This window comes from Engraulis encrasicolus, chromosome 15 (assembly GCF_034702125.1).
Source record: "Engraulis encrasicolus isolate BLACKSEA-1 chromosome 15, IST_EnEncr_1.0, whole genome shotgun sequence".
In the NCBI taxonomy this organism is placed as follows: Eukaryota; Metazoa; Chordata; class Actinopteri; order Clupeiformes; family Engraulidae; genus Engraulis; species Engraulis encrasicolus.
In genome coordinates this window covers 52,018,131-52,034,296 of record NC_085871.1, presented here as the reverse complement: position 1 = coordinate 52,034,296, position 16,166 = coordinate 52,018,131, and the positions used below count along the sequence as shown (strand labels likewise).

Sequence of the window (16,166 nt, the reverse complement as noted above, 5' to 3'; positions counted from 1 at the left end):
CAATTCCCAGGAAATAAATATAATTGAAGCATTTCTGTCATTTCTACAGTAGTTTACAAAGTTTACCAGAGTATGTAGGAACATTTAATTAGTAATTCATCACTTCCTGTCTCCCTGGGGTATAAATATGACGTGACACCGAGGCCATTTCTCTTATCCACTCTTAAACATGGGAAAGACAAAGGAACACAGCATACAAGTGAGGCAGATGTGCGTCGACCTTCACAGGTCAGGCAGAGGCTACAAGAAGATTGCCACTCAACTGCAGCTGCCCATATCCACTGTGAGAGGAATAATTAAGAAGTTCAAAACAACTGGAACAGTGGTAAACAAGCCTGGACGAGGACCCAAGTTTATTTTGCCACCACGCACAGTGAGGAGGATGGTAAGAGAAATCAAAAGATCTCCAAAGCTCACTGTTACAGAATTACAACAAATGGTAGTATCCTGGGGTCACAAAGTCTCCAAATCAACCATCAGGCGCTGTCTACACGCCAACAAGCTGTTTGGGAGGCATGCACGGAGAAAACCTTTCCTCACTCACAATCATAAACGCAAGCGTCTGGAGTTCGCCAAGCGGTATTGGGGCTTCAACTGGGACCGTGTGCTTTGGTCAGATGAGACCAAGATTGAGCTTTTTGGCAACAAACACTCTAAGTGGGTCTGGCGTACCACGAAAGATGCGCATGCTGAAAAGCACCTCATACCCACTGTGAAGTATGGGGGTGGGTCAGTGATGCTGTGGGGCTGTTTCGCTTCCAAAGGCCCTGGGAACCTTGTTAGGGTGCATGGCATCATGAATGCTTTGAAATACCAGGACATTTTAAATCAAAATCTGTTGCCCTCTGCCCGAAAGCTGAAGCTGGGTCGTCACTGGGTCTTTCAGCAAGACAATGACCCTTTATATATGGCCAAATCTACACAGAAATGGTTCACCAGACACAAAATCAAGCTCCTCCCATGGCCATCTCAGTCCCCTGACCTCAACCCCATTGAGAACCTGTGGGGTGAGCTGAAGAGGAGAGTACAGAGGAGAGGACCCAGGTCTCTGGATGATTTAGAGAGATTCTGCAAAGAGGAATGGCTGAAGATCCCTCTTTCTGTCTTTTCCCATCTTGTGAAACATTATAGGAGAAGATTAGGTGCTGTTTTGTTGGCAAAAGGGGGTTGTACAAAATATTAACACCAGGGGTGCTAATAATTGTGACACACATTATTTGATGTCAAATAATTATTTCTTTATGTGGGATTTTTTCCCCACTGAATAAATGCACTTGTATTGAAGGTTGGATTTTTCTCTTTTTTTTTCCATTAAGGTCCCATATTATTTAGAAAAAAAAATAATAATAATTGGAAGCTAAAAAAACCATCTCAACCAGGGGTGCCAATAATTATGGAGGGCACTGTATTTCAATATCTCGCAAAAGCTTAAATGTAAAGCTCAAATGTTTTCTCATTTGCAACTGGGATGGTGAATGAAAAACAGTCGCCCAAAAGTTGTTGTGGCTAGGCTGACAGCTGGGAAACTTTATTGTTTTCTCCACGGAGGAGGGGCCAGGAGGCGGGGCGAGGCCACAAGCAGAAGTGGAGGAGGCAAGGTCGCATATTGGAATGCACAGAAGGATGATATGCATTAGCATTTAAGCAGACGCCTTTGCATATAATGAAACCTCTTCTGGCAAATTAACATTTTGAACAATATTTTCATAAGCACACAAGTTCCAAATTTCCAAATTGTGCATAGAGTAAGTTTAATACAACTTCATTTTAAGAAAGAAAAGCTCATAGAATAACTGAAATGACACGTTCTTCCATTTTTGTCCAAATGAGAACGCTACTATGTTAGAATCCCAGAAAGCTTCAGTAGTCATGGTACATGTTCACATACATATTTCATTCATGATGAAAGTTACACCATCCCTTCTGTGAAACATGGTGATGGACCACTGATGTTATGGGGACATATGGGTTACAAATGCACTGTAGTTTTGGTCCATACTCTCATAGAACGAGGAATACATTTAACTTGTAAGAAATACTGGAGGAAATATGACTCATCAGCCTTAAAGGAGCACTGTGTAGGATGGTGGCCAGAGTGGTATTACACAAAAGGTTTTGTGCAATCATTCACATCCTATTGGAAATAGCTAACAAAGCATATATTCTGCCAGGGTATGTAAACATATGACCACCACTGCAGCTTTAAGGTTAGAGAACTGTGAGAAACTTGTTACACTGGATGAGAGTGTGATAAGTGTTTCTTAAGGTTTCTCCCCTGTGTGAACACGCTGGTGGATTTGGAACTGTGCTTTTGTCTTAAAGCTTTTGTTACACTGACTGCAAGAGTGTGGCCCCTCTCCAGTGTGAATACGACGATGTATGCGAAGGCCGGAATAATGTGAGAAACTCTTTCCACAGTCGGTGCATGAAAATGGTTTCTCCCCTGTGTGAACACGCTGGTGGATTTGGAGCTCTGCTTTTGTCCTAAAGCTCTTGTCACACTGACTGCAAGTGTACGGCTTCTCTCCAGTGTGAATGCGACGATGTGTGTTAAGGTTAGAAGACTGTGAAAATCTCTTTCCACAGTCGGTGCATGAAAAAGGTTTCACCCCTGAGTGAACACGCTGGTGGAGTTGGAGCTCTCCATTTGTCTTAAAACTCTTATTACACTGACTGCAAGCGTACGGTTTCTCTCCAGTGTGAGTGCGACGATGACTGTGGAGGCCAGAAGAACGTGAAAACCTCTTTCCACAGTCGATGCATGAAAATGGTTTCTCCCCTGTGTGAACAACCTGGTGCCTTTGGAGATCTCTTTTTGTGGTAAATCTCTTGTCACACTGACTGCAAGGATGTGACTTCTCTCCAGTGTGAACGCGACGATGTGCGTAGAGGCCAGATGCGTGTGAGAAACTCCTTCCACAGTCTGTGCATGAAAATGGTTTCTCCCCTGTGTGAAGGCGCTGATGGCGTCGGAGCTCTCCTTTTGTCTTAAAGCTCTTGTCACACTGACTGCAAGTGTACGGCCTCTCTCCTGTGTGAATGCGACGATGTCTGTGGAGGGCAGCAGAATGTGACAACTTCTTCCCACAGTCAATGCATTTAAATAGTTTCTCTCCTGTATGAACACGCTGGTGCCTCTTGAGTTCATCTTTTCTCTTAAAGCTCCTGTCACACTGACTGCAAGGATACGGCCTCTCTCCAGTGTGAATGCGGCGATGTGTGTGGAAGTTAGAAGAATTTGAGAAACTCTTTCCACAGTCGGTGCATGAAAACGGTTTCTCTCCAGTGTGACAGCGACGATGTACACGGAGGGAAAACGACATTGAGAAACCCATTCCACAGTCGGCACATGGAAATGGTTTCTCCCCTGTATGAACACGCTGGTGCATTTTGAGCTCCTCTTTTGTCTTAAAGCTCTTGTCACACTGACTGCAAACATATGGCTTCTCTCCAGTGTGAATAAGGCGATGTGAGTGGAGGTGAGAAGCCCATGAGAAGCTCTTTCCACAGTCAGAGCATGAAAATGGTTTCTCCCCTGTGTGAACACGCTGGTGTTTGTTGAGGTTTCCTTTTGTCTTAAAGCTCTTGCCGCAATGACTGCAAACGTACGGCTTCTCTCCAGTGTGAATGCGGCGATGTTTGAGGTGGCTAGAAGAGTCTGAGAAACTCTTTCCACAGTCCGTGCATGAATATGGTTTCTCTCCTGTGTGACAGCGACGATGTACATGGAGGGCAGATGATTGTGTGAATCTCTTTCCACAGTGCGTGCATGAAAATCGTTTCTCCCCTGTGTGAACACGCTGGTGGATTAGGAGCTCTGATTTTGTCTTAAAGCTCTTGACACACTGATTGCAAGCGTACGGTCTCTCTCCAGTGTGAACGTGGCGATGTGAGTGGAGGTGATAAGCCTGTGAGAATGTCTTTCCACAGTCAGAGCATGAAAATGGTTTCTCCCCTGTGTGAACACGCTGGTGTTTGTTGAGGTTTCCTTTAGTCTTGAAGCTCTTGTCACACTGACTGCAAGGATACGGTCTCTCTGTGGTGAGGGCAGCAGAATCTGTTTTTCTACTAAACTCTGCTCCGCTGGAACTGCAGTGAAGCTGATGCCCTGTGAAGAATAGAACAGAGCGAACTATATTAACAATGTAACACACACACACACACACACACACACACACACACACACACACACACACACACACACACACACACACACACACACACACACACCATTATCATGAATTATGGATGCAAATTATCGATTAATTCATTAATCATTAGTTGATAGCCTTATCAATCGACTTACGATTAATTGATAAGCGGCGTTTTCCCCCCGAAATCTAAAAAAACCTACTAAATCTAAAACTTTTAATTAAAAATGGATATAAAATACCACATTTTCATTCATTCTCTTTCAATTCTTTAATCCAAAGGTGATTTAAATAATCCCACTATTCACACCCCTCTTCACACATGCTCTTAACATGCCCATTTCACCTGGGTCTCTTGTCAGTTGAATTGTTGATTAATTGTGATTAAGGTTTTTTAATGAATTAATGCATTGATCGATTAAAGTTGATTAATCGTTTGCATCCCTATCATCAATAATGTAGAAAGTAGGTGGATCAGGATTTTATGCAGGTTTGCCGTTTTGGAAGTTTTTACCTATTCATCAAAGGTGATCCAACAACGAAAACATGGAAGTCTAGTATTCCTTTAATACTTGCCCTTTAATATGAGCCCATAGCCATCTGGACTATAAACGCCAAAAGTATTTGCCAACCTGCCTTGACTTGCATATGAACTGAAGTATCATCCCATTTCAAACCCATACGGTTCAATATGATGTCGGTCCACCTTTTGCAGATTTAATAACGTCTCTCAGATAAGTAGAACTACAGTCTTCCTACGCTAGTAGGCCAAGTCTTGATTCTATGAAATAGATCAAATTTGGGCTTGTATGCCCACGGGGATCCCGGTTCGAGCCTGGTCATGGACATTTCCCGATCCTCCCCTGTCTCTCTGTCCCACTCGCTTCCTGTCACCATCTCACACTGTCCTGTCAAATAAAGACATAACAGCAGAGACAGTCTGTATTAGGAGACAGAAAACTTCAGGAAGCCCCCATAGGAATGAACAGGGGCAATTTGCTATGCTAATAAGACGCGTGCTTGCACATATCCCACCTGTTTGGCAACAAGAGCTTGCTGAGCTGCGCAGTCATTTATCCAATCATCTTGCTGCCTCGACGCGTATGCTTTTACGAGTTTGTTACGGAGGGATATTGTGTTATTTGCATGTAGACTAGACAGCACATTACCACATCCACAACACATAGGGACAATCAGGGTGCGATTTGTAGGGGGGGATGGGGGGGATTGTCCCCTCTTCTGGTTTTGATATTGTCACTTTTTCTACATGATTTTAATCATAGTTTAATGTAACTCCATTGATATTGCTTGAAATCTGAAACATATCCCCCCTTCTGGTTTTCTGACAAATCGCACCCTGGGGACAATGACTACCTTTTGAGGGTCTGTGCCCTTAAGAACAGTGGAAGCCATCTTGCACAACGCCCTGTGAGGGGTTAGGTTTAGGTATGGTTTTGGTTTAGGCACAATTAAGCTAGAAATTTGCCTAATGTCGCAGTTCTTGGCAAAAGTCAAGCAGCAGAAACAACGGGGCTATAATGGGAGCCAGTGAGAGATTTCGTTCTCAAAGCTTCCATGTTCTCTGATGTAGACTAGACAGCACACTACCACATCCATACCACATGGGGGCAATGGCTACCTTTTGAGGCTCTGTGCCTTTAAGAACAGTGGAAGCAGAGAATGGTGGAAGCAATGTTCCCTCTAATTTTTTCGGTGCCTGAGCAAATGCACTATTGCACTGAGCAGAGCCAATGACCTCAATGAGCGGGTCGAACCCCTACACCCCCCTCTCCCCCATTTTAGGGCTAACATTGATGCTTAATAATATGTTAATTATATTGTCATTGAATTGCGTAGTGAATAATACAAAACCAGTTAAGTAATGTTTCCAATTCAGATCTACATCAATCCACCACCATCAATAGGCCTATACTGTAGGCTACATTTATAAGATGTTGGAAAGAAAGTATCTTTACAGCAACCCAATAGCCCAGAATGTTGAATTTATGTTTAAAAGGATGAATAATTTAATTTGGATTTAAATGTTTTATAATAGGCTAGGCCTATGTAACAAATTTAAACGACTAACATATTGTGCTTAAATTAGGCCTACATGAAGTAAAAGTATGCACTGTCACTTTAAGAGCTCGTGGAAATTTCAGACCCTGGGAAGCAAGCATTTTCTTACCGGACAGTCTGACTGACCTTCTGGCTAACTGGGTTTTATGGACCTTCTTATCAGTAGGCTTGTAGTTCGTTCAGGCATATTAACTAGTTCATATGTTTTCAAGACATTTCCATTGTGTGGACAAACGTTTTCATCAACACTATTTTGACTAATTTAAACCAATTGCAGTTGGAGCAACTCTTTGGCAGAAAGCAGCACGCACTTCCAATGATGCCAATAGCGCGAGAGACGTTGCCACTCGCAAAGCTATGACAGGCATCCATTAAAAAATGGTCCAGATGCTCGACACCGTTATCAATATTCATATTAGATTCACGATCGAGCTCTAGGAAGCAAGAACTTGTATCCTATCCATTATACAGAGATGGATTTGGGCTTTTTGTGTATCCTGCTTAACACAACCGAACGCCGTAGATTAGGCTGCGAGTGACAACTAATACTACGTTGTCTGGTCACTGTTTTAAAGATTCTACTGACAGCATTCGAAGCGCGGTGGATCCGCGCTCTGTCTGATCGCTATTTAAAAAGCAGCTGGAGGCGCAATGCTGATTGTAAGCAGAAATCCGCGTCTAGTGTGATTGCTTAAACTGCTGTAAGAGATATGTTTCATATCTAAAGAATATGTTTTATTTCGATTGGATGTTATAAAGCTACAATGAGTGAAAATTTCGGCCAACAATGAACTGCGTCTCCACACAAATTTGCTGCCTTGTTTTACCTGGGCCGCATGGATTTGCTCTGCGCAGAGAACCTGAGAGCAGTGCGTGATAGCGCAGTTGCGCAGCTTAGAGGGAACATTGGGTGGAAGACATCTTGAAGGGAAGTGGGAGAACCAGACATCTTATAGGAAGACGCGTCGTCCGTGTTCCCGTCATGTAAAGCTAGATTTATGCTTCGGACGCATAGAATCTGCGTCCGTCCGTTTTCTGTCTATGCGAGTCCACGCCCCCCTCTCAGAGGCTCTGCACCCGTCGTCGAGCGCCTCGAAAAAATTCTAACTATCCGTCGGACGGACGCGGAGTACGCAGACAAAAAGGCACTATGATTGGTCGTCTCGCTACTTCCTTGTTCTGTTCTTGTGGCAGCGCAATGCCAGTAGTTTGCGAGAGCAGAGCTGTATTCTCTTAAAAACTATATCAATGCCTTGTGTGTAAATGTGTGTAAATACACGAAGCTACAAGCAAAGTAACAAACAATGCATCAGTTGAGCACTCGTGGCACAATGCCTGCGGTTTACTACCGTTCCTCCACCGAATGTAAACACACATCGGCAGAATCAACTGTCTTCACATGCTTGCATTTTCTGCTCGTGAAAACAGACTGGGTATGTCAAATAATGATTGATACCAGTGCATTGCCTTTGCAATTTGTGTGAAAATACCTAGCTAACCGCGATAGAAAGCAACATTGCTTAATAATGACTGCAGTGCTTGCAATGTAGTGAAAGTAGTCTAATCGCGCAATTTCAAATGTGGCTCGCGACGAGACCTCGGACCTCGCAGAACTTGCAGATGCGTGAATACAATGTTGGTTCGTGGCCACTCCCACGCGAGTTTTGACGAGCGCAGTTGCAGAAGTCTAATCTGACCTTAAGTCGAACGTCCGCGCATGGCGGCCATGTTAGCGCAGCCTTCTGGATCAACCAGTTGCAGTGAGTTTTGGGCGTTGTATACTCTTCAGATGGCCATAATTCCCTCAAATTTATATCAATTTTCGAAAGGGTTGGTTTTTTATACAGTATAAAAACATCCAAACGAAAGTATATGTTGATACTGCATAGTGATGCATATTCACATTATTATTATATTATATTACATTATATTATAATGTTCATAGGTCTAAAATCATGTATAATATAATTCAGTAGGCTTATTCAGGTAATTAAATAGATCCCATAAACAAATGCACAAAGTAATCTTTCATATTTTCAGTAAAATAACAAATAAACGTTCACTTGTAGTCTACATTCTACTTTGGTTTCGACAGCTCCACCCTGTGTTCAAAATGAGTCGTGACGCTAAAGCCATCCAGATAGAATTAACTTGTTGCGCTGTAGGCTACATCTCTCTTCCAGTAGGTCATCTCTGTCGTCTACAATTTGATGCAATGAATATATCCATGCCGTCAACGTAATGCACAGCAATGGTTAAAATGTGTATTAGCTGTAGGTCTATCTATTTTTTTGGACAAATAGGTTAAGTGGGAAGCATAGGCCTATTACTCCACCATTTATGAACACGTGTCAATATTTCAGCGAAGCAACAGTAGGCCTATACATTTTCAAGTATCCCAACGTTTCAACTCTTCAGTTTAGCCTACTTCAGGTGTAACGGAGGGTCTCTGGACAATTTAAGCTGCGATAATATAGCCGACCTGTGCGAACGTGCTTGAAATACGCGACGACGTATCTAGTCTTCCTATATGATATCTGTGGGGAGAACACCTGGGAGGTTGGCTGGTGAACTGGTGAGCAAGAGGCACCTGCTCGCTAGTGATGGGCCAATGAAGCTTTGTTGAAGCTCTGAACAATTTGGCACATTGCTTCAAAAATTGGGTTAGTACTTGAAGCTTCAGTAACAGGGCCCTCTCCTGGTGAAAAGCCATGTTTGCAATTAAACAGGGTCAATTCGATAAGATGAGATGTTGTGCCCTCATAATCTGCGACATTACCCCCAATATTGGACTGAGCTCATACTTTTGCACACTAACTTCCACACATTTGACATTTTGGGCTACTGATGAGGCAGTTGAGGTAGACGACATTACAAAGACTACGATGCCACATTTATTCATTTATTGATTTATTATTAGGCTATTTTTTGGGCGATTTCAGCGTTGCTGAACATTAATGTCTTCTCCTTATTGTGTTCATAACTTATGATGATGTTGTCTACTTGTCTTTCAAGTGGGACTTATAGGCCTAATGACAGTCAATAAAATATCTATTCTCTCCACTGCAATCTGGCAGACGGCTCTGCAACAGGCCAAACACATTTAGGCGCGCCTGCTGGTTCGTGTGGCAGCGCGAAACACTGCAGCTGCTTTCGGAAAACTGAACCAGTTTACTGTCTCATACGTAATATATCATGTTTTTTTCCGTATTAAAGCAAACTTCGGAACAGTGGTTTAATGGTTTTCGCAGTTGATGGTTTGAAACACGTTCCGGCGCGCCTGTGCCAGACTGCCATCACTACTGCTTGCATGCTGGAGCTGGTTTGGCCAGCGTCAGAGCTACCCTGAGCAAGAGGCACCTGCTCGCATGCCGGAGCTGCCCTGCACAAATGTGGAACTTTCTCTGCCCATGTGAAGATTTGGTGACACTATGGAGTTTTATTTATCGTCGTGGGGTTTTCCTCACAAACTGTGAATGCTGGAGAGCCAGCTGGAGAACGACACAGAGCCGAAAGGTTGCCGGTTCGACTCCCGACCCGCCAGGTTGGTGGGGGAGTAATAAACCAATGCTCTACTCCATCCTCCTCCATGACTGAGGTACCCTGAGCATGGTACCAAAGAGGTTGGATATATAATAAGAGGACTCGAAACACGCCCACTCAATGCAAAAGCGTGTGCTCAAAATTCGGTGTCCTAAGGGGCCGTTGTCCCCTACTTCTTCTTCTCTTTTCATGGTGTGCGCTACCTCCATCTACAGCGCTAAGGGGACTCCATTTATTTTCTACCTCAACACTACGAAGGTCTCCTAATCAAAGGTCTCCTAAAGAGGCGTTCACCCGACGTAAAGTGGATACCGGAAAAGAACCCGCCTGCTTTATCTCAATCTCATATACGATTCTCTGATGGTACTGTCCCGCTGCACTGCTCCCTTGGGGCGCCATTGACTGCTGCCCCCTTGAACAGGTGAGGCACAAATGCAATTTTGTTGTGTGCAGTGTTCATTTGTGTGCTGTGGAGTGCTGTGTCACAGTACAATGGGAGTTCCAGATTCCCAAGGGGCTTTTAGAGAGCCATCAGAAGGCTGCAAGCTGAGCAACAAAATTAAAATACCCAGATCATGACTGCCATTCTTGTCATTTGTATTCATCACAGACCTCTCAAAATCACATATATTATGCATTGCAGGGTGTAGATTCGAAAAATGATGTTTTAATGCGGAAAAAATATTTTTACGTTTTGGTATACAACGCATGGGCGTGAAAAACGTATTATGTTACATTGTTGGTACTCAATGTGTTAATTAATATTAGCGGCAGATTCTTGCAAATGCAGTTCTGGGTTCTGCCTTGCCGTTGAAAAGACACACCAAGTTGTCAGTCGGGTCCCAAAGTGTCTGATCCTATTGTATTGTAAGCTTATTGTATGAAATACAACAAAGTCCATAAAGACATGGATGACAGAGTCTGATGAGCTTGACTGAGTTGACAGAAACCACAATACACACACTCCTCAACCTTGTGGAAAGCCTTTCCATAGGAGCTGAAGCTGTAATGGCTGCAAAAGGTGGATAGACATCATATTGAACCGTACGGGTTAGAAATGGCATGGCACTTAAATTCATATGTGAGTCAAGGCAGGTTAGCGAATACTTTTGGTAAATACTTTTTTCACATAAGCCTTTCATGAGATGTCTTACCAGATCTCTTCCTTGCCTCGGCATCTCTGTGGTTCTCTTCATTGTTCTCCTGCCGTCCTTGTGGTCTACAGCAGTCCACCAGCACTACAGATTTGCTCCTCAGACTGTACAGAGAACGCAGGGTCTCCTCGCTGTCCTCTTTTACGCTCCACAGCTGAGGTGGAGAACCGGAGATCTGATCTGTCTCTTCTTTTACGTTCAGCTGTTCTGGAGAACCAGGGAACTCTCCTCTCTCTTCTCCTTTTATGTTCAGCTGGGATCCAGAACTAAGGAACTGCTCCGTCTCTTCTTTCGTGCTCAGCTGTTCTGGAAAAGCAGGGAACTCTTCTCTCTCTCCTTTTATGTTCATCTGGGATGGAGAGTCAGCTAAGCTGAACTCCTCTGTCTCTTCTTTGACGCTCCTCATCAGCTGGAGTGGAGAGTTGACTTCTGCAGAGGCCATGTTTGAGGCCTCTTCTAAACCTTTAAAAGTAGACAGAAATATCATGAAATGATCGAATATCTGTACCAGCCAAACAGTGCTTTTGATACTGCTGTGCTAATGTTGCCAAATCTTAGCAATTTCAAGACCGCTTCATCCTTGTTTGAGACTTCAAAATTGTTTATAGACTTTTCAGAGTTTGTTAGATCTATTTTGTTGCCAGTTTTCCCAGAGAAAAAAAAGTTGCATTATAATTATGCACACCTGGGCTCCTTCAATCACACTCACTCTCTTTTATTATAGAAATGACCTGAAATGCTTACAATCAAATGCTCTTTGTTTAAAGGAACAGTCCGCCCTTTTTTGATTTTCACATATTTGCAGTATTTCCCAGCATTATTCATGAATTTGTGATTTCATCATTTGTGGCTGCTAATGCCTCCATTTACTTCCAGTGATTATGCTAAGCTATGCTAATAATTCTGATCCAATACACCGAAGTATTGAAAAAACTGAGAAGAAAATTATATGTACATTTGTGAATAATGCTTGGAAATACAGCAAATATGTGAAAATCAAAAAAGGGTGGACTGTTCCTGCAAAGCCTTCTGTACACCAATGCATACTGCTGCCTTGTGGAAGTGTAAGACAAGCAGCTACCAGAAGCTGACAGTTGCATAATGACACTCTCACGCCCAATTTACAAGGGCGCTTCCAAAGCGGTAGAAGCGTGGCGTTCCATTATTTTCCGTTGGGACGCGGCAGCGAGGCGAGAGGTGGTGACGTAGGGAAGCGAGGGTGGCGGGCAGTGGGCGGTGGGCGAGCGAGGCCAGAAAGTTGAGCTTGGCTGATAAATGTAGCGATACCGCGAAGCGTTAACCAATGGGAGAGCTTTCAACGCCATGACGTCACGTGCGTCACCAGCACTACTGGGATATTAAAAATGGGACCCACTAGTTTGACGCCCTCTCGTGACTTCACATGGTAATCAAACATTTCAAACAAGCGATTTAAGGTTAGGGTTAGGTTTAGTGTTAAAGGATTTATCCGGAGTTGGAACAAATTTGCCTGTTTTTTGCATGTTTGGGATGAAATACAGTCACTCTAGAGCAAAATCAAGGCAAAAGGATGCGTTTTGAGAAAGTTTGATAATATCACGTTAGCCTCGTTAGCCATATCAGCTATGCAATATGAAAGATGCGGGCATCGTTTTTCGGCGGTTACACACATTTCAAAAACACAACATTTTAAAGTCTTGCACAGCTCAAAACAACGTCACACTTACCTCGTAATATGTTGAGGGTATCCACACATAAACCGAAGTGTCCAAAGTCCTTCATGTATTCTTGAAAGGTCTGCAGAATGTGTTTTGTGAAGCTACTACCTTGAGAAAATCAAAATTACGGTCAAGACAACTATTTGACACTAAAGCCCACCAAGTAGATTGCCGAGTGCGTCGCACCATCAGCTATGATTATTTCCATAGCGAGTAACCACAGCTGATGGTGCGACGCACTCGGCAATCTACTTGGTGGGCTTTAGTGTCAAATAGTTGTCTTGACCGTAATTTAGATATTCTCAAGGTAGTAGCTTCACAAAACACATTCTGCAGACCTTTCAAGAATACATGAAGGACTTTGGACACTTCAGTTTATGTGTGGATACCCTCAACATATTACGAGGTAAGTGTGACGTTGTTTTGAGCTGTGCAAGACTTTAAAATGTTGTGTTTTTGAAATGTGTGTAACCGCCGAAAAACGATGCCCGCATCTTTCATATTGCATAGCTGATATGGCTAACGAGGCTAACGTGATATTATCAAACTTTCTCAAAACGCATCCTTTTGCCTTGATTTTGCTCTAGAGTGACTGTATTTCATCCCAAACATGCAAAAAACAGGCAAATTTGTTCCAACTCCGGATAAATCCTTTAAGGTTAGGCTTAGGTTTAGGGTTAGGTTTAGGGTTAAGATTAGGTTTAGGGTCGTATGACGTAAGCGGTAAGTCACGAAAGGGCGTCGAACTAGTGAGTCCCATTAAAAATGGAGGCTGGTTTGATTTCGGTGGGGTCAAATCTACCGATCGTTTTTCACAGATGGTTTTTGAAATAAATGACACTTGGGCTAAGGTGACCAATATATTCGCTCCTGTTGCATCATTTTTATTTGTACATACAGTGTTTGCAATTGAAGAGAGATGGTTGTTTGACCTCAGCATTTGCTTAGCTAAGATAATTTGACCAGCAAACGATGCTACATCACCACGCGAGGTGAGCGGGCAGTTTGAGAGCGGGTGGAATTCGCTTACATGTATCACAGCCGTTAGGGCTTTCAGGCCGACCAGAACGGAGCCGGTGCCCGCACCAGTTACGTTCGGCACTAAAGTGCTTATCTGTGAACCCCCAGTGTTCATACCGGGCTCTGAACTTTTTCCGCATGTGACTGTGTTACCCAGATGCACCTACTGACGGCCATGCTGACGCCACGGTTCGCGGAGAAAAACCTAGTATTTTGCGGTTCACATTGCGAACCAACTTTCCGGTTCGCGAAAGCAAATATCTGTGGTGTGAACGCGACAGGTGGATTCCAGAAAAGAACCCACCTGCTTTATCTCCCTCTCATATATGCTTCTCTGATGACACTATGAGGCTTCTGATGAAGTTATCTACATGGTCCAGCCAGTTTACTGTTGGCATAAAATTTAATTTTCTATAAATTCACGTGCAGACTGGACTGTTCTCAAAACAGTCTACTTCAATCTCTAGTAAATCCAACTAAAAGCTCTGTGATGTCCTCTTCCAAGCTCAGACAACACTTGAGAGAGTGCCTATATGTCTGATGGGTGTGTACCTGTCTTTTATTCATTTCATTTTCTTACTTTACCTTCTATGGGGTTTATGCATAAGCTACTGTCTCCACTTGGAAAAAATAAGCATTTTCTATTCCAACAGTTCTTACAAATCAATGGCCTTATTTACTATGCAGCAAATAGAGCTCCATTTATTTAACTTTTATTTTTGCATTTTGTTTTGGGAAATGAATCTTCAGACAACCCGTCATCTATGTGTGTATACATGTCATTCATTTTAAAATATGTTTTTTAAATGGGTCATTCCATGTAATTTCTCATGCCCTCCCCAGGTGACCCTCTTTGATTTGCCTCATATATCACATAGCAGGCCTACTGTCATGTGATGCCAATTGAAAGACTCAAATATTAGCATTCCATGTCTAATGATTGTGGAGATGAAGCCCTCAAAAGTCGCTCGCTGCTCTCGGAAAAAAGGCATATGGGCACCGTAAAGTCCATAATAGCAGCGACTTCAGATAAGAGCAATGGAGTGAAGTAGTCAGATTGAATTGAATTTTTTGAATTGAAAACTTTATTACAGACTCAAAAAGTTCCATATAAGATACATAAAAAGACATAAAAAACACATACAAAAACAGACAGGTACATCACAAAGCACCAGTTCATTTGAAAACATATAAACATCTATACCAGTGCTGCCACAATTCAGAGAAGTACCTTGTATCACTCTGCCTGGTATCATAAAGAGTAGATATTATACCATTGCTTGATCCAGCAAGTCTACCCATAAATCTATGCATAAAATTTCTCAGCAGTGCATGAAAAGTGGGGACACTACAATTGACAAATAAAGTGCTTGCGCTCGTCCATCTTGGGAACTGAAGGAGAATCCTAAACGCATCATTGTATGCCACTTGCAGCTTCTTCAGCTTAGCTGTATGGTATTTACACCATAAGTGTGCTGTGTAAAAAGGTGTGCAGTAGGCTCTAAAGAGATTAACCTTGACATCATCTGTGCACATATGGAACCTGCGTGCCAACATATTGGCCTGTGCATATAATTTACGACACTCACGCTGGATATCATCATCATCATCACACAGGTCATCAGTAATGATATGACCCAGATACCGCACTTTACACACTACATCAAGAGAGCTGTTAGACAGAAAAAACGAGGGGAAGTTTTGTTTTTGGTCCTCCTTAGTTCTCACAATTAAAATCACACTTTTTTTATGATTAAACTTGATGTCAAATAGGAGTCCATAACTGGAGCACACATTAAGCAATTGCTGAAGCCCAGCACTATATGGGGACATGATAACCAGATCATCAGCATAAATGAGATGATTAATTACCTTGTCACCCACCATACACCCAGTTTTACACTGCTTAAGATTACTGGATAGCTCATCCATATATACATTGAATAGAACAGGGGATAAGATGCCACCCTGTCTTACCCCATTTGTTACATGGAAGGGTGTAGATAGGCTACTGCCCCATCTTGTTTGCATTGTTTGATTAGTGTACCAGTATTGCAGGATCCTTATCAGGTAGGATGGAACACCTCGCTGTTGAAGTTTGTGATATAATTTGCCATGGTTAATTCTGTCAAAGGCCCTAGAAGCATCTAGGAAGCACAGGAAAACAGTGGAATTATGTCTTTTGTAATTATTTATGATTTCCTTGAGAGCGTAAATACACAGGTCTGTTCCAAGTTTGGTCTTAAAGCCAAACTGGTTGTCTGTGGTTTCAACATAGTCGCTGAGCATATCTAAAATAATCACTTCTACCAACTTAGAGATAATGCTGGCCAGAGCAATTGGCCGGTAGTTATCAATGCTGGAAATATTGCCAGTTTTGTCTTTAATCACTGGCACTAGCAAAACTGACATCATCGTTTCAGGTAGTATTCCATGCATTAAAAGGCCAGTAAAACACAATGCAAGCAAGATTGGTAACCTCCTACAGGCATATTTTAGATGCTCAGCTGTTACCTGATCAG

General features: G+C 42.8%; 2 protein-coding genes across 3 annotated transcripts in view; both read right to left on the bottom strand.

The window, feature by feature from the left end:
- The window catches only part of LOC134464179 (zinc finger protein 664-like), a 268,197-nt gene that overhangs the window by 249,035 nt on the left and 2,996 nt on the right, over positions 1–16,166 (bottom strand). The gene's annotated exons all lie outside the window — the stretch shown is intronic.
- LOC134464345 (oocyte zinc finger protein XlCOF6-like) lies at positions 1,735–11,369 on the bottom strand. Its single transcript, XM_063217808.1, has 2 exons — positions 10,928–11,369; positions 1,735–4,108 (listed from the first exon to the last, which is right to left on the bottom strand). Exons 1-2 carry the CDS (start codon positions 11,367–11,369, stop codon positions 2,262–2,264), a joined length of 2,289 nt encoding a protein of 762 aa, XP_063073878.1. The 3' UTR covers positions 1,735–2,261.

What these genes read in the sequence shown, in the direction of transcription:
- LOC134464345 (XM_063217808.1), bottom strand. Translation starts at nt 11,369, where the DNA reads ATGGCCTCTGCAGAAGTCAACTCTCCACTCCAGCTGATGAGGAGCGTC. An exon ending in CGAGGCAAGGAAGAGATCTG is followed by an intron (nt 4,109 to 10,927) that starts GTAAGACATCTC and finishes TATTCTTCACAG; the next exon opens with GGCATCAGCTTCACTGCAGT.